At 52.4% G+C, this 15,917-nt stretch overlaps 3 protein-coding genes and 2 non-coding genes across 5 annotated transcripts; 1 reads left to right on the top strand and 4 right to left on the bottom strand.

The window, feature by feature from the left end:
• Window positions 1-2,659, bottom strand: SMAC4_05927 (uncharacterized protein; the record flags this gene model as incomplete). The annotated part of the gene is made up of 1 exon (XM_003345722.3): window positions 1-2,659. The coding sequence occupies one exon, from the start codon at window positions 2,657-2,659 to the stop codon at window positions 497-499; it is 2,163 nt and encodes a 720-aa protein (XP_003345770.2). The 3' UTR covers window positions 1-496.
• Window positions 2,660-4,680: 2,021 nt separating this feature from the next.
• SMAC4_05926 (uncharacterized protein) lies at window positions 4,681-6,791 on the bottom strand. Its single transcript, XM_024655711.2, has 5 exons — window positions 6,466-6,791; window positions 6,387-6,413; window positions 6,191-6,213; window positions 5,901-6,031; window positions 4,681-5,834 (listed from the first exon to the last, which is right to left on the bottom strand). The coding sequence occupies exons 1-5, from the start codon at window positions 6,589-6,591 to the stop codon at window positions 5,416-5,418; spliced, it is 726 nt and encodes a 241-aa protein (XP_024511555.1). The 5' UTR covers window positions 6,592-6,791; the 3' UTR covers window positions 4,681-5,415.
• Window positions 6,792-10,365: 3,574 nt separating this feature from the next.
• SMAC4_13915 lies at window positions 10,366-10,438 on the top strand. Its single transcript has one exon. It is a non-coding gene; the product is annotated as a tRNA-Lys (tRNA).
• A 1,433-nt stretch (window positions 10,439-11,871) lies between these two features.
• On the bottom strand, window positions 11,872-11,956 carry SMAC4_13914. The gene is given in 2 exon segments: window positions 11,872-11,907; window positions 11,920-11,956. It is a non-coding gene; the product is annotated as a tRNA-Ala (tRNA).
• A 1,701-nt stretch (window positions 11,957-13,657) lies between these two features.
• On the bottom strand, window positions 13,658-15,701 carry SMAC4_05925 (uncharacterized protein). Its single transcript, XM_003345720.2, has one exon. The coding sequence runs from the start codon at window positions 15,664-15,666 to the stop codon at window positions 13,891-13,893; it is 1,776 nt and encodes a 591-aa protein (XP_003345768.2). The 5' UTR covers window positions 15,667-15,701; the 3' UTR covers window positions 13,658-13,890.
• Window positions 15,702-15,917: the final 216 nt, after the last annotated feature.

Raw genomic sequence — 15,917 nt, 5'->3', positions numbered from 1 at the left:
GATGTTTTAGCTGACTGGAGACCATGTACATATTCTCCACACGAAAACCGTGGGCGTTGCGGGAGGATTTGCGATGAAGTGATCCAGGTTGTTGACACCCGTGCTTTCAGTTTCAGGGAGATTGAAGGACAAATTCCATATGCCAAATATCAAATCCCACATACAAATTCCAGAAATTCACAATGCTTGCTATGTACAAAATAATCTCCGCCCTTTATCCCCTGTGTGAAGTGAAGTGAAGTGTAGCTTACTATATCATCGCCTGCGTCCTCTGCTTCTTCAAATCTCTCGCTCTTTAGTGTATAAGTATATGAAGCCCGTATCAAGAACTGCATCAAGACCGTCCTGTTTCCGGTCCACCCCGGCCAGTGCAATGTAGTGCCATTATTGGCTCTATCTTCCCATTCCTGTCTGTCTGTCTTCTCTTCTCCTTCTTCCTTTCAAGATTTGATCCAATGTCTGTGCCTATACCTGCATCCTCGAGGCATTCCCAAAGTTAAGCCCTCTCCTGCTCCTGCGCGGCCCTTAAAGCATCAACCTCCCTCTGCAACGCATCCAAATCGGCCAGGATATCCTTAGCTGCCGACTCCCTTCTGATCACGTCTTCTTCGTCCAAATTAACGTCCGCACTCGCAAGCCCCCCATCTGGAATACTTCTCGGCTCATCACCTAATGCCAGCGATGCTTCCAGGAACCGCGCACCAGCACCACCCAGCCCGGACGCCGGGACAGCAGGCGGAGGATGAACAGGCACGGGTGATTCGACAGTCCCTGTACCAAGCGCAGGATTACCGCTATCGACACTCCCGCTCCCCGAGACCGATCGCCTGTTACTTCCCCTTGGTCTTGGCCTGGGTGGCGGTGGCGGAGCGTGATTCGGACTCGGGGCAATTGGTGCCGGGGACGCCAGTCCGATTGGATGTTCCTTACTCCTCCCGCTGTCTACTCTGCGCACAGTACCACCCGACGTGGAAGGGGTGCCTGACCGGACTGATTTGTTTCTCGCTGGGGGAGGTGGAGGAGGTGCTAGTCTGCCGCTTCCGCTGAAGGTCCTACCATGTCCGGGCTGACTGAAACTGCTGATACTGGCGGCTTCGGAGTTGTTGGCATGGGAATTGGCGGGGGTGCTAGGCCGGCTACTCTGCGCTGATCCGGAAACTGGTTGAGTTGTCAGACCGGGGAATTCTGTACCCTCGCCTCCAGCAGACACGGCTGCAGGCGAACTAATGCCCATTCCCAATCCTGCCGTGGAAGTTGAAGCTCTGGGCCCATGTGTCGACCTTCTCGGCGGAGGCGGTGCCGGTGCATTCACATGAGTGGTAGAACTTGTAACCTTCAGGCTCGACGACCTCGAGCAAATCGAGTCTACAGAACTGCGGGTGGGTTCCTCCTCTAGACGAGACGCCTGTGGTGTTGCCACGGGTGTCGACACAGACCCAGGAGCAGACACCTTACTTTCTGAACGGCCATGGGTCGATCGCCTGGGTGGAGGAGGCGGCTTTCTTGATGCTTGTGACGGAGGCGGTGTGGCTGTTGTTGGCTTGGGCGGAGTTGGCGGTCGGGCAGTGTAGGCGTTGGCCCCTTGGTCTACCTCTGGAAGTTTACCAGCGGCTTCGCGGTCGAATGGACTTTCCAAGTCTTCCTCACCTGGAGACCTGACTGGTGGCGGTGGCAACGGTTTGTTCACGTCCGAAGTCTGCTCCGAAAACGGCGAAGCCAGAATCTGGGATGCGCGGGCGGATGACGAGGCAGGCCTCGGAGTACCCGGTGTCCCTGATCTCTCCTCGCCCTTAAGCTCCACTTTGATCAACTTCCCGTGTCTTGAGCTAGGCGGTGGTGGCGGCGCTTTACTCCTCGACGTAGCTGGCGTATGAATCGTGGGGCGTACGGGACCGCCCACCGGTGTTCGCTGTGACTGTGACTCTTCTCTTTCGTGCTCCGAAATCTCGTGAGATGTCCGGGGCGTGTCTTGGGCAGTCAAAGTTGATGAAGCATCAGTCATGCTCGCGCCATCAGTTCGTGGTGGTTGCACCGGTCCTCCCGCTTGGCCTGTAAGAAGGAGCCTTCGAAAGGAATCAACATCCAGCGAGCCCTTCGCTCCTGGTACCGCACCGGGACTCTGTGTTGACTCATTCTTTGGGTGTTCTAGGTCCTCCAATGTCCTTCCAAACGGGTTTGGGGGCACCCGGCCGGAGCCTGGTAGTTCTGGCTGTGACACTTGTGGCGGAAAGACTTCACCAGCCTGGGAAAACGGATCCGCGCCTCCATCTTCTTCTTCATCACTTGAACTGCTTTCGGTCGTATCTCTCTCCGCTGGCGGATATGTATTGGGTTCTTCCTCTGACTCGGGAGATGGCGGTGGTGACTGTACGCGGACCTTTTTCACGACCTTTGGTTTCTGGAAGCTTGTCTTTGGCGGTGGTTCATTGGACTGTCCAAGAGACTGGAGAGAGTTGCGGAAGTCATCGCTAGACGGGAGTGCCGGTCGTGTGGGGTCTAGCGAAGATGAAGAGGACGTAGGAAGAGGGTCGAAGGCATCGGCGAATGCGTCAGAGGCTAGCGGATTGGGAAGGTTCGAGATCGGAGTAGAGGTAGTCGATGCGCCGGCTTGTTTCCGCCGAAACGGATTGTTAGTGTTTAGGGACGACGGTTGGGCCATTGCGTTTGTCTTTTATTGTCCGTGGTTGGTCAAGTTTGCCGACAGGTCGTGGGCGCGTGGACGATTGGTATGAACTGATACAGTATGCTAGGTATGCTTGCTTGCTTGGTTGCTTGCTTGAGAGGCAGGGTGCTAGCAACCCATGGTCATCTGGCGGCTATCCTTTGCATTCCAGTTTCTCAATGGAAGCAGCTCTGTATTGGCACCGGAGCTGAAATGTTTCTTCAGAGAGTGGCCGAGCAATGGATGGCCAATATGGAGGTCGAGGTGTAATCAGAAAAACCGGTAAGCTCGGGAGGTGGTTGCGGGGACGAGGCACAGCCAGCTCTAGATTTGGAACTTTTTTTGGGGCCTGGAGGGCGCTGCGATTAAGCGAAATGTTAATTGGGCTGGCTGCCTGGCCGTCGTCGTTGTTGTTGTTGTTGTTGGTGTCGTCCGTGTCTTTCGCAGTGCCGTCAAAACGTAATGATTGCGCGGCGTGGTCCGGTTGTTGTGAGTGGGTGATGCGTCGTGCGGGATGCCGTGAAAGTGGAACAGAATCGATTGCGGAATGCGGGCGGTTGGCGATCAGTCAGAAGTCAACTGTCAATCAACAGCGAGCAACAGAGGGAGCTTCGAGACTGGGAGTGCCAAGGCAGCAGCAATGGAAGCAAGCACACTGCGGCTTGGATAAGAAAGACTGGGCGCCGCGGATAAGCTCGATGCAGCAGCCCGGTACCTCTGTTGCTTCTGCTTGCCCTGCACGCAATGAAAGCCGAGCAAGGTAACCGGTGGAGCCCGGCAGAATGACAACAACAATGCGAACTCGGGAACAATTCATCATCGTCTCTTACTCCGAATCACCAACTCTTCGTCATCCACTTCAGTTCCCGTCAGTTTGCAGTCTCACCAGAGAAATTCACTCCTCGCCTTCCGAGTTCCGACTGGCCTTGTTTTAACTACTTCCAGTGTAGCTTCCCTGCTTCCCTCAAAGCTCAGGGCAAAGCTAGGTCATGGAACCATTGGCTCTAAAGCTTGTCCCTATTCTCGCTCCGGGAAGCTCCTTACCCTATCAAATGGTTGGCTCCCGCTGAAGACCCGAGACGTTAATTGTTGTTTTGAAACTTGAAACCTTGAAACCTCGAAGCTCTTCCACCTGCATACAACCAGTCAGATCTTCGATAGCTTTTCTTAATCATAGCTACAGTACATACCGCATCATGCATCTGCGCTGTGAGGTAACAACGGTGCCTCTGGGTAGTGGGTTTAGGTAAGCTCTCTGCTCTCTGCTCAGTACATAGCTCAGTGGTTAAAGAGACATTGCATTGCATGGCTTGACCGATGACCTCAAAGCCAAAGTGGAAGCGAACGGTGAACACCTTTCTTCACCTCTTTCTCTTTTACCCGGCCTCGAACCCGGCCTCGAAACCCGGACAGTTCTTTGCCATTGTCCGACGGATTCGAGCAAGAATCCTTTTGACCGCATGCGGGAGGCACAGTTTACACTTTGAATGCCTAGTATGGTCTGTCTGTAGCTTTCAAATTGAATCCTACCGCGACCCGACGTTCCTTCTTCTGTATATCTTTTCAGAGGGAGCGTCGAAAGACTTTTGCACAGTTTGGTTGGGTCAATGTTGGTAAGACGAGGGTGAAGAGACCGGACGGTCTGCTCAGTTAGGTTGTCTCTCTTATCATCCGCTATTGATCACAGAAGCCAGTGTACTAGACCGGACTGGTGGTCTGTCCAAATGATAGCCAGTTTCAAAGTTGTCTTATCTTAAATCACATGTATCATGCTTTTTGGTGGCTGTGTTTTGCCGGCCTAAAAGTCAGGGCATCAAATTGTAAACAAAACAAACCCTTGAGCAGAGGAGGCGAGGAGCGAGCGAAGCGCGGCGGCGCCTCCGCAGCAACCATCGCGTCCCCCCCCGCCCACCAGCCAGCCCGACCCCGTTGTGCTCGTTCCAGCCAACTCTTCGTTTTTGCAATCGGTTTCACACCGCACCCCACAAAACTCGCTAAAATTGTTGCAATGTCATCATAAAAAAGGAATTTGCAGATTCAATCGGTTATAGCGAAACGGTAACCGATTTGTGGCATAGTATAGATATAGTGCAAGTTTTCAATGTCTAGACCGCCAGATCATCGCTTCAAGGTCCTTCGCTCCAAACTTTCGTATTCATCGCGAACCAAATCCTCGCACTTTTTTAGCACCGCACTGCAAAATCCGCCCAGGTAACCATATCAATATCAAAAGGGCAAAGCGCTTGCTCAGGGTATTTTGAAATAAAAAGTGGTATCGTTCCAAGGCGGATTATATATGCAATGCAGTATTCAAAAAAGGCTTTTGGTGTGTATGTCCTTCGCTTCTTTGACACCCTCGAAGCCGCCGGTCCCCCGTTTCCCATTTCCCAATCATCCAATAGGTGTGTAGTCCAAACCAGCCAGCCTCTTTCTAACCCTCCGTTGTGTTTCAGCACAAACGATCCAACCTCCTCAAATCCCGATGAGTGATGTGTGAATCCAAGATACATGAAAGCCAGAAACAAGAAGCTACCCCCCGCGCGCTGTGGCGATGTTGTGAAAAAGAGCAAAACGTGTTTAGTAGACCAATGAACCCCCCCTTATGTTGATAGTGTTCCCAAGCAATATGATTCCCCAAACGCCTTTCGAGTAAACCCGTCACGTCGCAAGTGGTGGTGAAAAAATGACTAAAGACATCATGAGAAGATAGCAAGGCGCAAAAGAGACAGAAACTTCATCCTCAGAGGACGAGTTTATGCCTTCTCAGCAGCAGGCTCGGCCTTCTCGGCCTTCTTGCTGGCGGAAGCCTTCTTGGGAGCAGCAGCCTTCTTGGCGGCGGCAGGCTTAGCGGTGCTCTTGGCGACACGGCCGGACTTGGTCTTGGTGAGGACGGTCTCCTTGTCGGCAACGGCAGGAGCAGCGGCCTTCTTCTTGGGGGCGGCGGCCTTCTTCTCCTTGGCTTCCTTCTTGGGAGCGGCAGCCTTCTTGGGGGCAGCGGCCTTCTTGGCAGCAGGAGCCTTCTTCTCCTTGGTCTCCTTCTTGGCGGCGCCCTCCTTCTTAGCAGCGGGCTTCTTCTCCTTGGTCTCCTTCTTAGCACCCTCCTTCTTGGCCTCAGCCTTCTTGGGAGCAGGCTTAGCGACCTTCTTAGCGAGCTTGGTGCCACCGGAAGGACCTATCTTGAGTGTTAGCATGCAAGAGTAACACAAGAGGATGCTTCATGTGGTGAGAGGTGACATACCCTTGGGCTGCTCGAAGATACCCTTGTCGACACCGTTCTTCAAGGCCTTGTTGAAGAGAGAGTCGAACATCTTATCGGTGACGTTGCCGAGGGTGTTGTTGGCGCGGACATACTTCTTGAGGGCTTGACGGCTGTGTTGTGTGTTAGTAACATGCTGTGGTCCTTCATCGCATCATGAAAACATAAAGTGACGATCGGTGCGACCGTGGGAAGGGCCCGCAAACTTTGCGGTGTGGCTTGGCACAGCCCTGGTGAAAAATGGGAAGAGTGAGGAGAAAATTCCCACATACCTAGATCCAGTACGGTCCTTGAGCTGCAGCATGACAAAAAGAAGGAATCAGCATCACTGAGGCATAGCAAATAGGCAGTGAGTGGTGTGGGTGACTCTTGGTTGGGTGCATCATGAGAGCAGCTGTCTCATTTTGCTCACCGACCGGAAGCGCCCACGCACAACACGCCATGACAGAAATGAACGGGGGTAAATACCGCAACAATGGCGTCGGTGATCATGTCCTATTAACATGTTAGCAAAAGAGCATTCCTAGTCTCATCTAATGAAGCTTACCTGGTAAGAACCATGGGTGCTGGGGCTCTTGGTCTTGGGAGCAGAAGTGGGAGCGGCGGCGGGAGCAGCAGGAGCGGCGGCAGAGGCATCGGCGGCCTTGGTCTCGGAAGTCTTCTTGGGAGGCATGGTGATGGATGGGGTTGTTTAGGGCTAAAAGCTGAGGATATTTTGCTGAAAATGCGACTGGATGAAAGGGCAACGATTGAGCGATGTAAAAACGCTGGATTTGGTGTGAGCAAAGTTGAGGTTGGATCGTGGACAGAGAAACAAAAGACGAGAAGGTGGGCGGGCTGTCGCGCTCGAGGGGGGAAGATTGGGTGTTTATATACGGAGGCGGGGTCTCCTGGCGCGACCGAGTGATTTCGCTGATTCTTCCCTGACCTCTCCTGCAACCCGGGGGGCCTCTGTGACCTCCTGGAAGCCGCTACCCTGGCGTCGCCGCAGCCCATTTCCCGGGGACATGTGGCTCGTGCACCTCACTAACACACGCTGTGAAAGAACGAAAGAACCGGCAGTGGCCCCGATTTCGTTCCCTCGTTGTTTCCCAAAAAATGTGGAAGCTGGGGCTCCGGACCTTTTCGCTTGTCTCGCAGGGGCGAAGGGGAAAGAGGAGTTTCCAGGTTCCATGTCACTTGACGATCCGGGACTGGAGTGAGCTTGGCCTTGTGGTTCGGTTGTTGATGAGCTTTCCCTCCTTTCTCGGTTCCCCCTTCCCTTCCCCTTCCCCTTCCCCTTCCGCTTCCTCTCCCCTCCTCTCCCCCTTTGTCTTCCCGTTTCCATGGACCCGGCTGGAGATGATGCTGTCCCATGTCCTCCCATTGATCCCACTTGTTCTTTTTTTCCCTTTCCCTTTCTCCTCTTTCGAAACCCAAGGGTCCAGATGTGGGTGCGGATGTCGATGGATGCCCATTCCAGATGGAGCTTGGTCCGGATGGATTGGATGATCTGAGGTGGGACACGGCACCATTTCACTGGCCCAAAAAGAAAAATGTTTCTTCTGCCGCCCGTCACCTTTCCTCGTCAACTTGCAGGTTATCAGTGTGCCTGTGTGTGAGGTGGCATGGCATGTCGCATATCAGTCGGCATGGCTGGCTGGCTGGGCTGGCAAACCGAAAGCCGCAGGGCATCAATCCATCAATCCCGCATTCCCGTCCCATCTCTCTTCAGTATCTCGCCCATCCCATCATTCGTCTTTCTTCTTCAACAGGAAAGCAACGTCAACCAACAGAACCATTGCATGGCTACGTTCCTGACTCGACGGCATATTACTCTCCATTGTTTCAACCAAGTCCCCGGATAGCTGCCCGATTGCTTTACCCATCAGATCCCAATGGATGGATACATGGTACCAGATCCGGGCCTGCTTCAAAGAAGAAGTCGACGCCGAGTCGCTTAAGTTGCTGCTGACCTGACAGATATCGGAGACACTCACACAACATTACATATAGAAACAAGAGAACAGTCTCATGCCGAACCGTTGCAGCAGCAGCACTACCTATGACACAACCGGACGAATTCAACGCTCAGCTTGCGACACCTCACAGCTTGGCACTGGCGCATTCTTTCTCCTCATTTCACCCGACACCACATGGCCGGCACCACCCTCGACGAAAAAGAGTTTGAAGCAGATGCCAGAGGGTAGGGGGGGCCATGACGAAGTTTGGAACAGAAGCTGGCGTGGCACATTTCTTCTTCAAAATGGCATGCCAATTCTCGATGACTGCAACGCTGGCAGTTTCTGGGAGGCCATTGGGGTGCTTCACTGGAACCCCGAGCTGCCCTTTGCTGGCCGCCACACCGTTTTGACGCTTTCCCGCTTTGGGCGACGAATTAAATCAGATGCAACAAAAAACTCGCAGGGCGTGTGGATTTCTGATTGGCTAGCCCAACCACAGGTCATCCACTTTGTACCTCTGGTTGTCAATCATGCGCACCCCACCATCGCCGGCCGTCGACTCTGACCTCTGATTTCGAGAGCTCCCGGATCCCCCATCTCGACTTGAAAAACGCTTTCCTCGACTTCTCTCGCTTCTTCGCTCTGCCGCCTGGCCGAAATCAAAGAGCGAGAGATTAACCCTTTATTTCATCCGATTTTGATATGCTTTTTAGCGCAAGAAATGACTGCAAAATGCCACTTTACGTCATGACGTCGGAGGAGCTCCATCCTCGCGGCCGTCGCTTTTGGAATCGCGTTTTTGCATCTCGTCATGCTCTTCGTCGCAACCGGTACTTTGCACCAAAATCGTAACAGCACAACACCAACCCCTGTTTGAGTAAATTAAATTGCTATCATCATTTGCAAAATGCCATCTGGCCTCATTTTGCATGTTTCTTTTTGCAATCGAAGTTGTGAGGGTTGCGTTATCTGCGATCGTGGTAGAAGTCACCCGTGATGTTCGTCGCGCGATCGTGAAGCTATCCACGAAATGACCAGTGTCAAGCATTTCGAGTCATCACACCACAACAACCTGTCAGAACTTGGCCAAAGTCAATTGAAACATTGCTGTGAGTCCCTGCTTTATGTCAATAGTCTTTTTGGATGTTCATTCTTACTTGCAACTGCACAAACTTGGTCTGAAGTCAAGAGGTGCCGCGATGCGTGGAGGTCGTGCGATCACGCAACTGCACATTCACCAGTATGAAATGCACTACACACCTCCCAACACAATTCCAAACGACAAAACTCACACATCGTCTTGGCCTCAATAGCCTCTTTGTATCGGTGTCATTTTCATTTGGTTATCAGTCCTGGATTGCGAGCATTACGGGCTGAATAATCTACCGTCGTCGCGTCATCTTCCAAACCGACCTGAGGCTGCACCTAACATCACCAAACTCACTTACACACTACATCACACATGGAGGCTCCCTACTGCACGAATTGCACAGATGACATGCATTCATATCAATCCCGAATTGTTGTTCGGATTCATTCATTTCCCAAATCACCACCAGCATAATTAACAATTACCGTCATTCCAACAAAAGACAGCAAAAACCTGGCGAAAAACCGAGCGACACCGACCGGCCACATCCATCCATCCCCTTTCCTCACGAACGTGCGGTGCGGGTGCCGTTGACCTTATGCCCTTGCTAGCCTGCCCGAGCCCTGGCGGGCTGCTTTGCTAGCTGCCCATCCAGGTCCCCTCACTAACAAGGCGGACCCCTATTCGGTCATTGGCCCAATGTTCTTTATCTTATCTGTGTAAGCAAAATGAAAGGTCCAGTGTGTCAGTCCACCTTGGGTTGCGTCCGAACCCCAAACTGCCCCATTCCTCAACTGACCGCCCGCCCGCGCACCACGGCCCAGCCGCCAGCGTCATCAAACCCCACCTTTTTGACCTTGTCCCCTTGCCAAGCTTTTTGCTTGTTCCATTTTGACTTTTTGAGCGTTGAAGCTTTGACCCCCGGGGACGGAGATCGCCTTGCCTGCCAGCATGCTCGTCGGTCAATGCCTGTCGGGCTGCCGCATGCAAAACTAAAGGTCTTGCCTGCCGGATGTGATGCTCGCTGAGGCAATGCCGGATCCAACCGCTGCCCTGCTCTGTTTCTGCCGCAACGGCAACGCAGCCCTACGCGGCTACGCCAGGCCCGGACCAGACTACACACCGCAACGCAACGGATTGAAGACCCACTCAGGTCACTCCCACTCACTCAACATTCCATCCGTGGAACTTTTCCAAATTCCATCCCTACCACCCTGCCGCCCACACCGCGTGCGCCGCGTGTGATCCACACCGCACACACCGAACTTGACCGACCGATCCCCGGCCTGCATTGATCCACACAACCGTTGTAAGATGAAAAACTCTTTCAACAACCAACCCTTGACCAGGACTATACAAGAGGATGGAATGAACAAGGCAATCACCAAATAAATGGCAGCTCGTTCATTCAGCTGCCCGGCTAGCTCAATCGGTAGAGCGTGAGACTCTTAATCTCAAGGTTGTGGGTTCGACCCCCACGTCGGGCTCAATTCCCGATGTTTAACAACGTCTTCAATTTTTTTGGCGGTCTTTTTTGTGTGATATCGTTGTTTCTCTTTTTTTGGGCAATGTCTTGATCGTGTTGGTTATCGACGGCCTGCCTGGGTACCTCCTACCTGTCATGTTCTTGTTTTCTGTTCTCACGGTTGTGACACGTTTTTGACTCCTCCTTTTTGGGAGAACAGGTTGAATGAATCCTGGCGAGATCTCACACGTCTTTCGCATCGGATACAGTAGGTATCGTGAATCGTCAATCCGTGAGATATTTGTCGCTTTTCACAGTACAGTTAGCTCTCCATCTGAGTACCTATCCAGGTTGAAGTAGTAGTAACCTAGATTTTGACCGTTCCAACATGAAGTTGATAACAGTCTCCCACATCATTACCGTGTTGTTAAAATTATGGCTTCCCTATCATCATGGGCTGATTGATGGTCATGGGCCATGACGGTCCTTCTGTGTTTGTATCATGAAGATCCCTATCCTATCCCATTTGATACATCGGATCGACTCGAAGGCACCTGACTAATCATCCTTTCAAGCATTATCTTGTGTCAAAGTTGTGTAAACTTGCAAGTCCCAGATGAACTGTTAAGCCAACTCAATCACTCAGTCGCTCTTCCTCTTCTTTTTTTTTTTCTTTTTTTTTTTTTTTTGAGAAAGTCTACAAAGAGGGGGCAACCACTCCGCAGACGCTCGTCCATCATGAGGTTTCTGACATCCCAACGAGCTGCGTATGGTTATTTAGACTCAAGAAAGATTGGCAAGTGCTTCGCCTGTTCGTAGCTGGACTTTTGCTGTCAGCGTGTTTGACTTATTTGGTGCGGTCAACATTTCGTCGTGGTCTCACTCCCCAATCGATGGGCAATGACACACGGCCACGGTGCCTGACTTCTCCAACACTCGAGGAACCTAATAGGTGCTCGACCAGATTCAACAGGAATGATGATTTGAGCAACATGTAAGTGTATCATCCTTGTTGCCTACCTAACCAATGACCAAGTTCGGCCCTCCACAGATCTACATAACAGGCGTCGAGATGTAATTCCAGGCCTCCCTCTATGCCACAAGCTCTCAATTCTTCTCTATCTGAGACTCCGATTTCAGATGGATGTCCGATACATTGTTACGAGTATGCAATCTCATTGCTTTTCTTCTGAAGTCCGAAATTTCCACGCTTCTTCTCTCCGACTGGTACCCTTTTTCCCCTGTTGAGCATGTATGGCAAAATTCAATTTTTTTTTTCCAACACGATATTGCCTTCAAGCAACACCACTTTCCCCTCCGTCGTCTACGCAAAAAAAAGACATACTCAAAGGAAGACAAAAGAATATTGAATGGCCACAACAGAAAAGAAAAGCTGGAAATGTGGAAAAAAAAAAAGAAAAGGAGTGAGATAAAGGGAAAAAAGGTAAAAAGATTTGGACGAGCTGGGAATCGAACCCAGGACCTTTCGCATACAGATGAGTATGCTAAGCGAACGCTCTACCAACTGAGCCACACGCCCTTGTGATTGGTTGTTGAAATAACATTTGACCGCTGTACTTATTAAGCTATTTCAGCAAATGGTCTCCGTCCACGCTCAACTTGCCACTGAGTCGTCTGTCGCCGTCACTGTCCCCGTCACTGTCCCCGTCCTTGTCTGGATCTGCATCTCCCTCCCGCTCCAACCTAGCCGAATCCCCTTTGGTGCCCTCACTAAGTCCTAGAATACTTAGGTTCCTAGGCCAACCCGAAGAGAACATGCCAAACATCTTAGTCTAGTTTCCTTTCTTTTCCCGAATCCAAGTCGGGGCAGCTTCTTCCTCCCCCTCCTCTTATTGTTCTTCCTTCCCAGTTTTCATCCCTGGACGAAGCGCCTTCTTCTGAGCTAGCATCCAGCGTGGCAATCAATTCAACTCATCAGTAGGCCTTCTCTTACTTATGTCCTTCCTCAATGTGCCTTTGCCTGTACTTGGGGGCTGGGGTGCGGTTCGGTTGGCGGGACCTTTCCTCAACCCCCTCTCATAAAAGAGGGGGATAAATATTATGGGACAACAAGCACTAATAGATTTCTTGGTGTGTGCCTTGTTGTTCAGACTGTCCCAGAGTATTTCGCTGTCCCATAATATTTTTATCCCCTACTTAATGAGAACGGGTTGAAGAAAGGTCCCGCCAACCGAACCGCACCACAACCCCCAAGTAATTACTCCCGTTTCCCACTACCACCTACCTAGCTTCCAACAACCATCAGGAATCCACATCTTTCAGAATCCACGTCCTGTCAATCCTGTCATTGTGCGATATTGCGATTCCAATAGCAAACTCTACCGCTCCGACGCTCTCGCACCGCGACTCCCTTGCCTATTCTCTCTTTGACACCCGACTAGTCTAGACTTACAGTACTTACCAAATTTATCCCATGATTAGAGGAGCAGGAACAGCCCGGTCCGTCTAACCCTTCCTTCCTTCCTCAACCGGACCAACCTCAATAGCTCTGTCTCTTTGCCTCCTCACTCCTCCTTCCCGCTCAGCTTCCATCACCGCCAGCGCTAGCATCATATTTACTCGCAATGAACAGAATGCCACAAAGAAAAAAAAAGAAAAGAAACCGGAAGATGCAAACGTGGTAGGTAGGTTCACTAATGAGTACTGATCACTATCACTCAGACTGGTCGGCACTAATATTTTTGAGACGGACGTTGATGCTATTCATTGATGGATGAGTAACTACCACTTGATTTCTTTTGTTCGTTCTTCCGCGCCTTCGACTATAACCTTGAAAAGTTGAAGTGGTATATCCATCACTTTGCCCACCACCCCGTCCGTCTCCTTAGTCTCGGGCCCTACCCCCCATGCTTCCCTTTCCTTTCCTTTCCTTTCCTCTCATTTCCCAGTCATATGTTGACCGCGATCCATCCCGTGTCTCTCTCCTCTCTTTGAACTAAACCAGACCAGACCAACTGACCAAATCCAAACTAAGCAAAAAGCAAAAAAAGCAAGCAGTAGTAGCCATAGAACTCCATTATTTTGCGAAAAGCGTAAATGCTATTGCCCTGTGTCCGATGAACGCCTTCCCTGTGCCCCTGCCTGACCCTTGACCCTTGACCCTTGACCCTTGACCTTTAAAACACCTTTTGATCATCAAACAGATAATTCATGATGAAATGAAATGAACAAATGGAGGCGGAAATGTAGAAAAAAAAAAAAGAAAACCTGAAGACGATGATGGCCGAGACCGACCCGGCCCGATCTTGACCTGATGATGATCTGATGGATGGATAATGGAAAAACAAAAGAAAGGATGTGACACGGACAAACTCCAGACCCTTGACCCTTTACCCTTTCCCTTTCTCCCCAAGTGAGTTGGGTTCACCACTCACTTATCACTCACTCATTCACACACACCATCCACGACTTTCTTGACCTGCCCCCTGTGGACACCACGCCACCGTCCACCAGCTAAGTGCACAAATTCCTATTCAAAGCCCTTAGCGCTTCAACAGCCTTGTTATCCGGCGCCGCAGCCAGCCCAGTTCCCAGCGTATGACCGTGAGGTCCCAACCCATTAGGCGACCCAAGCGGACTGCGCACTCCATTGGCGCTGACAGGCGTAGCGCCGTTCGACAACGGTTCTGTCTTGACACCATTCGGTGGCGGAAGCAAGATCGCTGACAAACTAGGTCTGGTGCTCGCAGAAATGGGACTTTTGGGTCCCTTGATGTGACCGTTCACGCCATTTGGCTGTGGCGCGGCCAACGGGGGATGTAAGCTCAGTGGCGACAGCACGGGCTTCAAATCCTGCTGCTGCTGATGCTGGTGATGACGAGGTGATGATACGCCGTTCGCGCCGTTCAAAGAAGTAGCCGGTAGAGGAGGCGTAGATACGGCTCCTGATCCGGAGAAGGGCGTGCTTCCGTTTCCGTTTGACTGTTGCGGAGCGGGAAGCGGGCCACCGTGGGCTAGACGGGAGTCAAGATTGAGTGTCTCGCGGGCGGCGGCCATTAGTTGTTGGGACTTTGGTGAGTCGATGGGGGCGGTTCTCGGCGGGTGTTGTGGTTGTTGTGGGTGTTGTTGCTGCTGCTCGGGGTGTTGAGGGTGTTGAGCGTCGGATGGTAGTTGTGGGGAGGGGAGATGCCCCTGATGATGGTGAGGAGGTGGCGGGCCTTGGTGGTGATGCATGGGTTGTTGTTGGCTCGGATGGGGTGGGCCGTGTTGGTGGTGATAAGGTAGTTGTTGATGTGGGTGTTGGTAGTGGTAAGCCGATGGCGGTTGCGGTAACGGCGGCGGATAGGGGGCTTGAACGGCGTGTTGATGCGGATACGGCTGCGGTTGCGGGAGCTGGATGCCGGGCTTACCGGCAGGCGGAGGGGGCAAGGCAGCCATGTGGTGCTGAGGAGGAGAGAAGTGTTGAGGGTGGTGAGCATAGTGTGGTGGCGCGTGCGGAGGAAGGCCGTCGGGGTGATATGGCGGTCCTGGGGGATACGGAACGGGATGCCCGTTGTAAGGAGGCGTCGCGACCGGAGAGATGGGTCCCCAATAGCCAGGGCCGGGCGGAGGACCATGAACGTTGGGGTCATAGGGCTGATGATACGGTGGCGGAGCGTTCCTTGAATGCGAATAGGGCGAGTGTCGCTGCAACGGACCTCTCGTCGTCACCGGGACCGAAGTTTCGCTAACACTGGACTCGGGGTAGATGCCCTTGGGGATGGAAACGTGCCTGAGCGCTGGGTCACTCGACGGATCGGGCAAGTTGGCTGGGCCCCGGCCATCCCGGGCATAATAGGAGATAAGGTGGAGGTGTTGGCCGTGAGAGGTCGTGATGCTGAATGACTGCTTCATGAGTCCATCGGCCTTGTACCTGTAGCCTTCGTGGTGATCGTCCGAACCCCGGTCCTCGTCACTAGCGCGGGCCGAGTCTGGAGTCCTCCCTGCGTTCCTCCTGCCGCCGAATCCTGCCCTCTTTCCTTCCATTTCCCGGTACGTGAGGAAGCTCCCGGATACACGACTGGCGCTCCATGACTTTCCATCGGTCCATCTCCGCATGCCGGCTTCCCTCTCATCCCAGACGAAGACCGAGCCCGGTCGGATGGCCTGCCGCTCTTTCTCGGATAGTCGGCGTTGTACTCGGGGCAGAGTGCCTACTCGACAGGCCTCGAACAGCTTGATGGCGTCGGCGGTTGTGCGGACGCTCCCGTAATAGGTTTCCATGGACATATTCGGATGGTGGCGCGACATTTTGGGCGACGCGGCGGTTTAATGTGATCTGCCTAGGTTCCGGAATATGTTGTCAGGGTGGATAGCGGTGGTGGGAGCCTGTTGATATTTAAAGCGAGCAAGCGTCACTTTTGGATGTGCTAATACGCTGCAAGCTCCACCGCGGCAACAAACGGATATCGGACAAATTAAGTTTCGTCCAGCCAGGATCCGGATTTTAGGCCCCAGCGTCGAATAATAGAAGATGGGGATGTTGGTCTTGGGCGGCAACT

This window comes from Sordaria macrospora, chromosome 6 (assembly GCF_033870435.1).
Source record: "Sordaria macrospora chromosome 6, complete sequence".
NCBI lineage: Eukaryota > Fungi > Ascomycota > Sordariomycetes > Sordariales > Sordariaceae > Sordaria > Sordaria macrospora.
Note: the sequence above shows the minus strand (reverse complement) of the source record. Positions and strands in the feature narration are given on the sequence as shown.

Bases quoted from the DNA above. Each gene is read 5' to 3' on its own strand.
- SMAC4_05926 (XM_024655711.2), bottom strand. From the start codon at position 6,591: ATGCCTCCCAAGAAGACTTCCGAGACCAAGGCCGCCGATGCCTCTGCC. The intron at 6,214-6,386 runs GTATTTACCCCC...GTCATGCTGCAG, and splicing joins TCACCGACGCCATTGTTGCG to CTCAAGGACCGTACTGGATC. The intron at 6,032-6,190 runs GTATGTGGGAAT...CACACAACACAG, and splicing joins AAGGACCGTACTGGATCTAG to CCGTCAAGCCCTCAAGAAGT.
- SMAC4_05925 (XM_003345720.2), bottom strand. From the start codon at position 15,666: ATGTCGCGCCACCATCCGAATATGTCCATGGAAACCTATTACGGGAGC.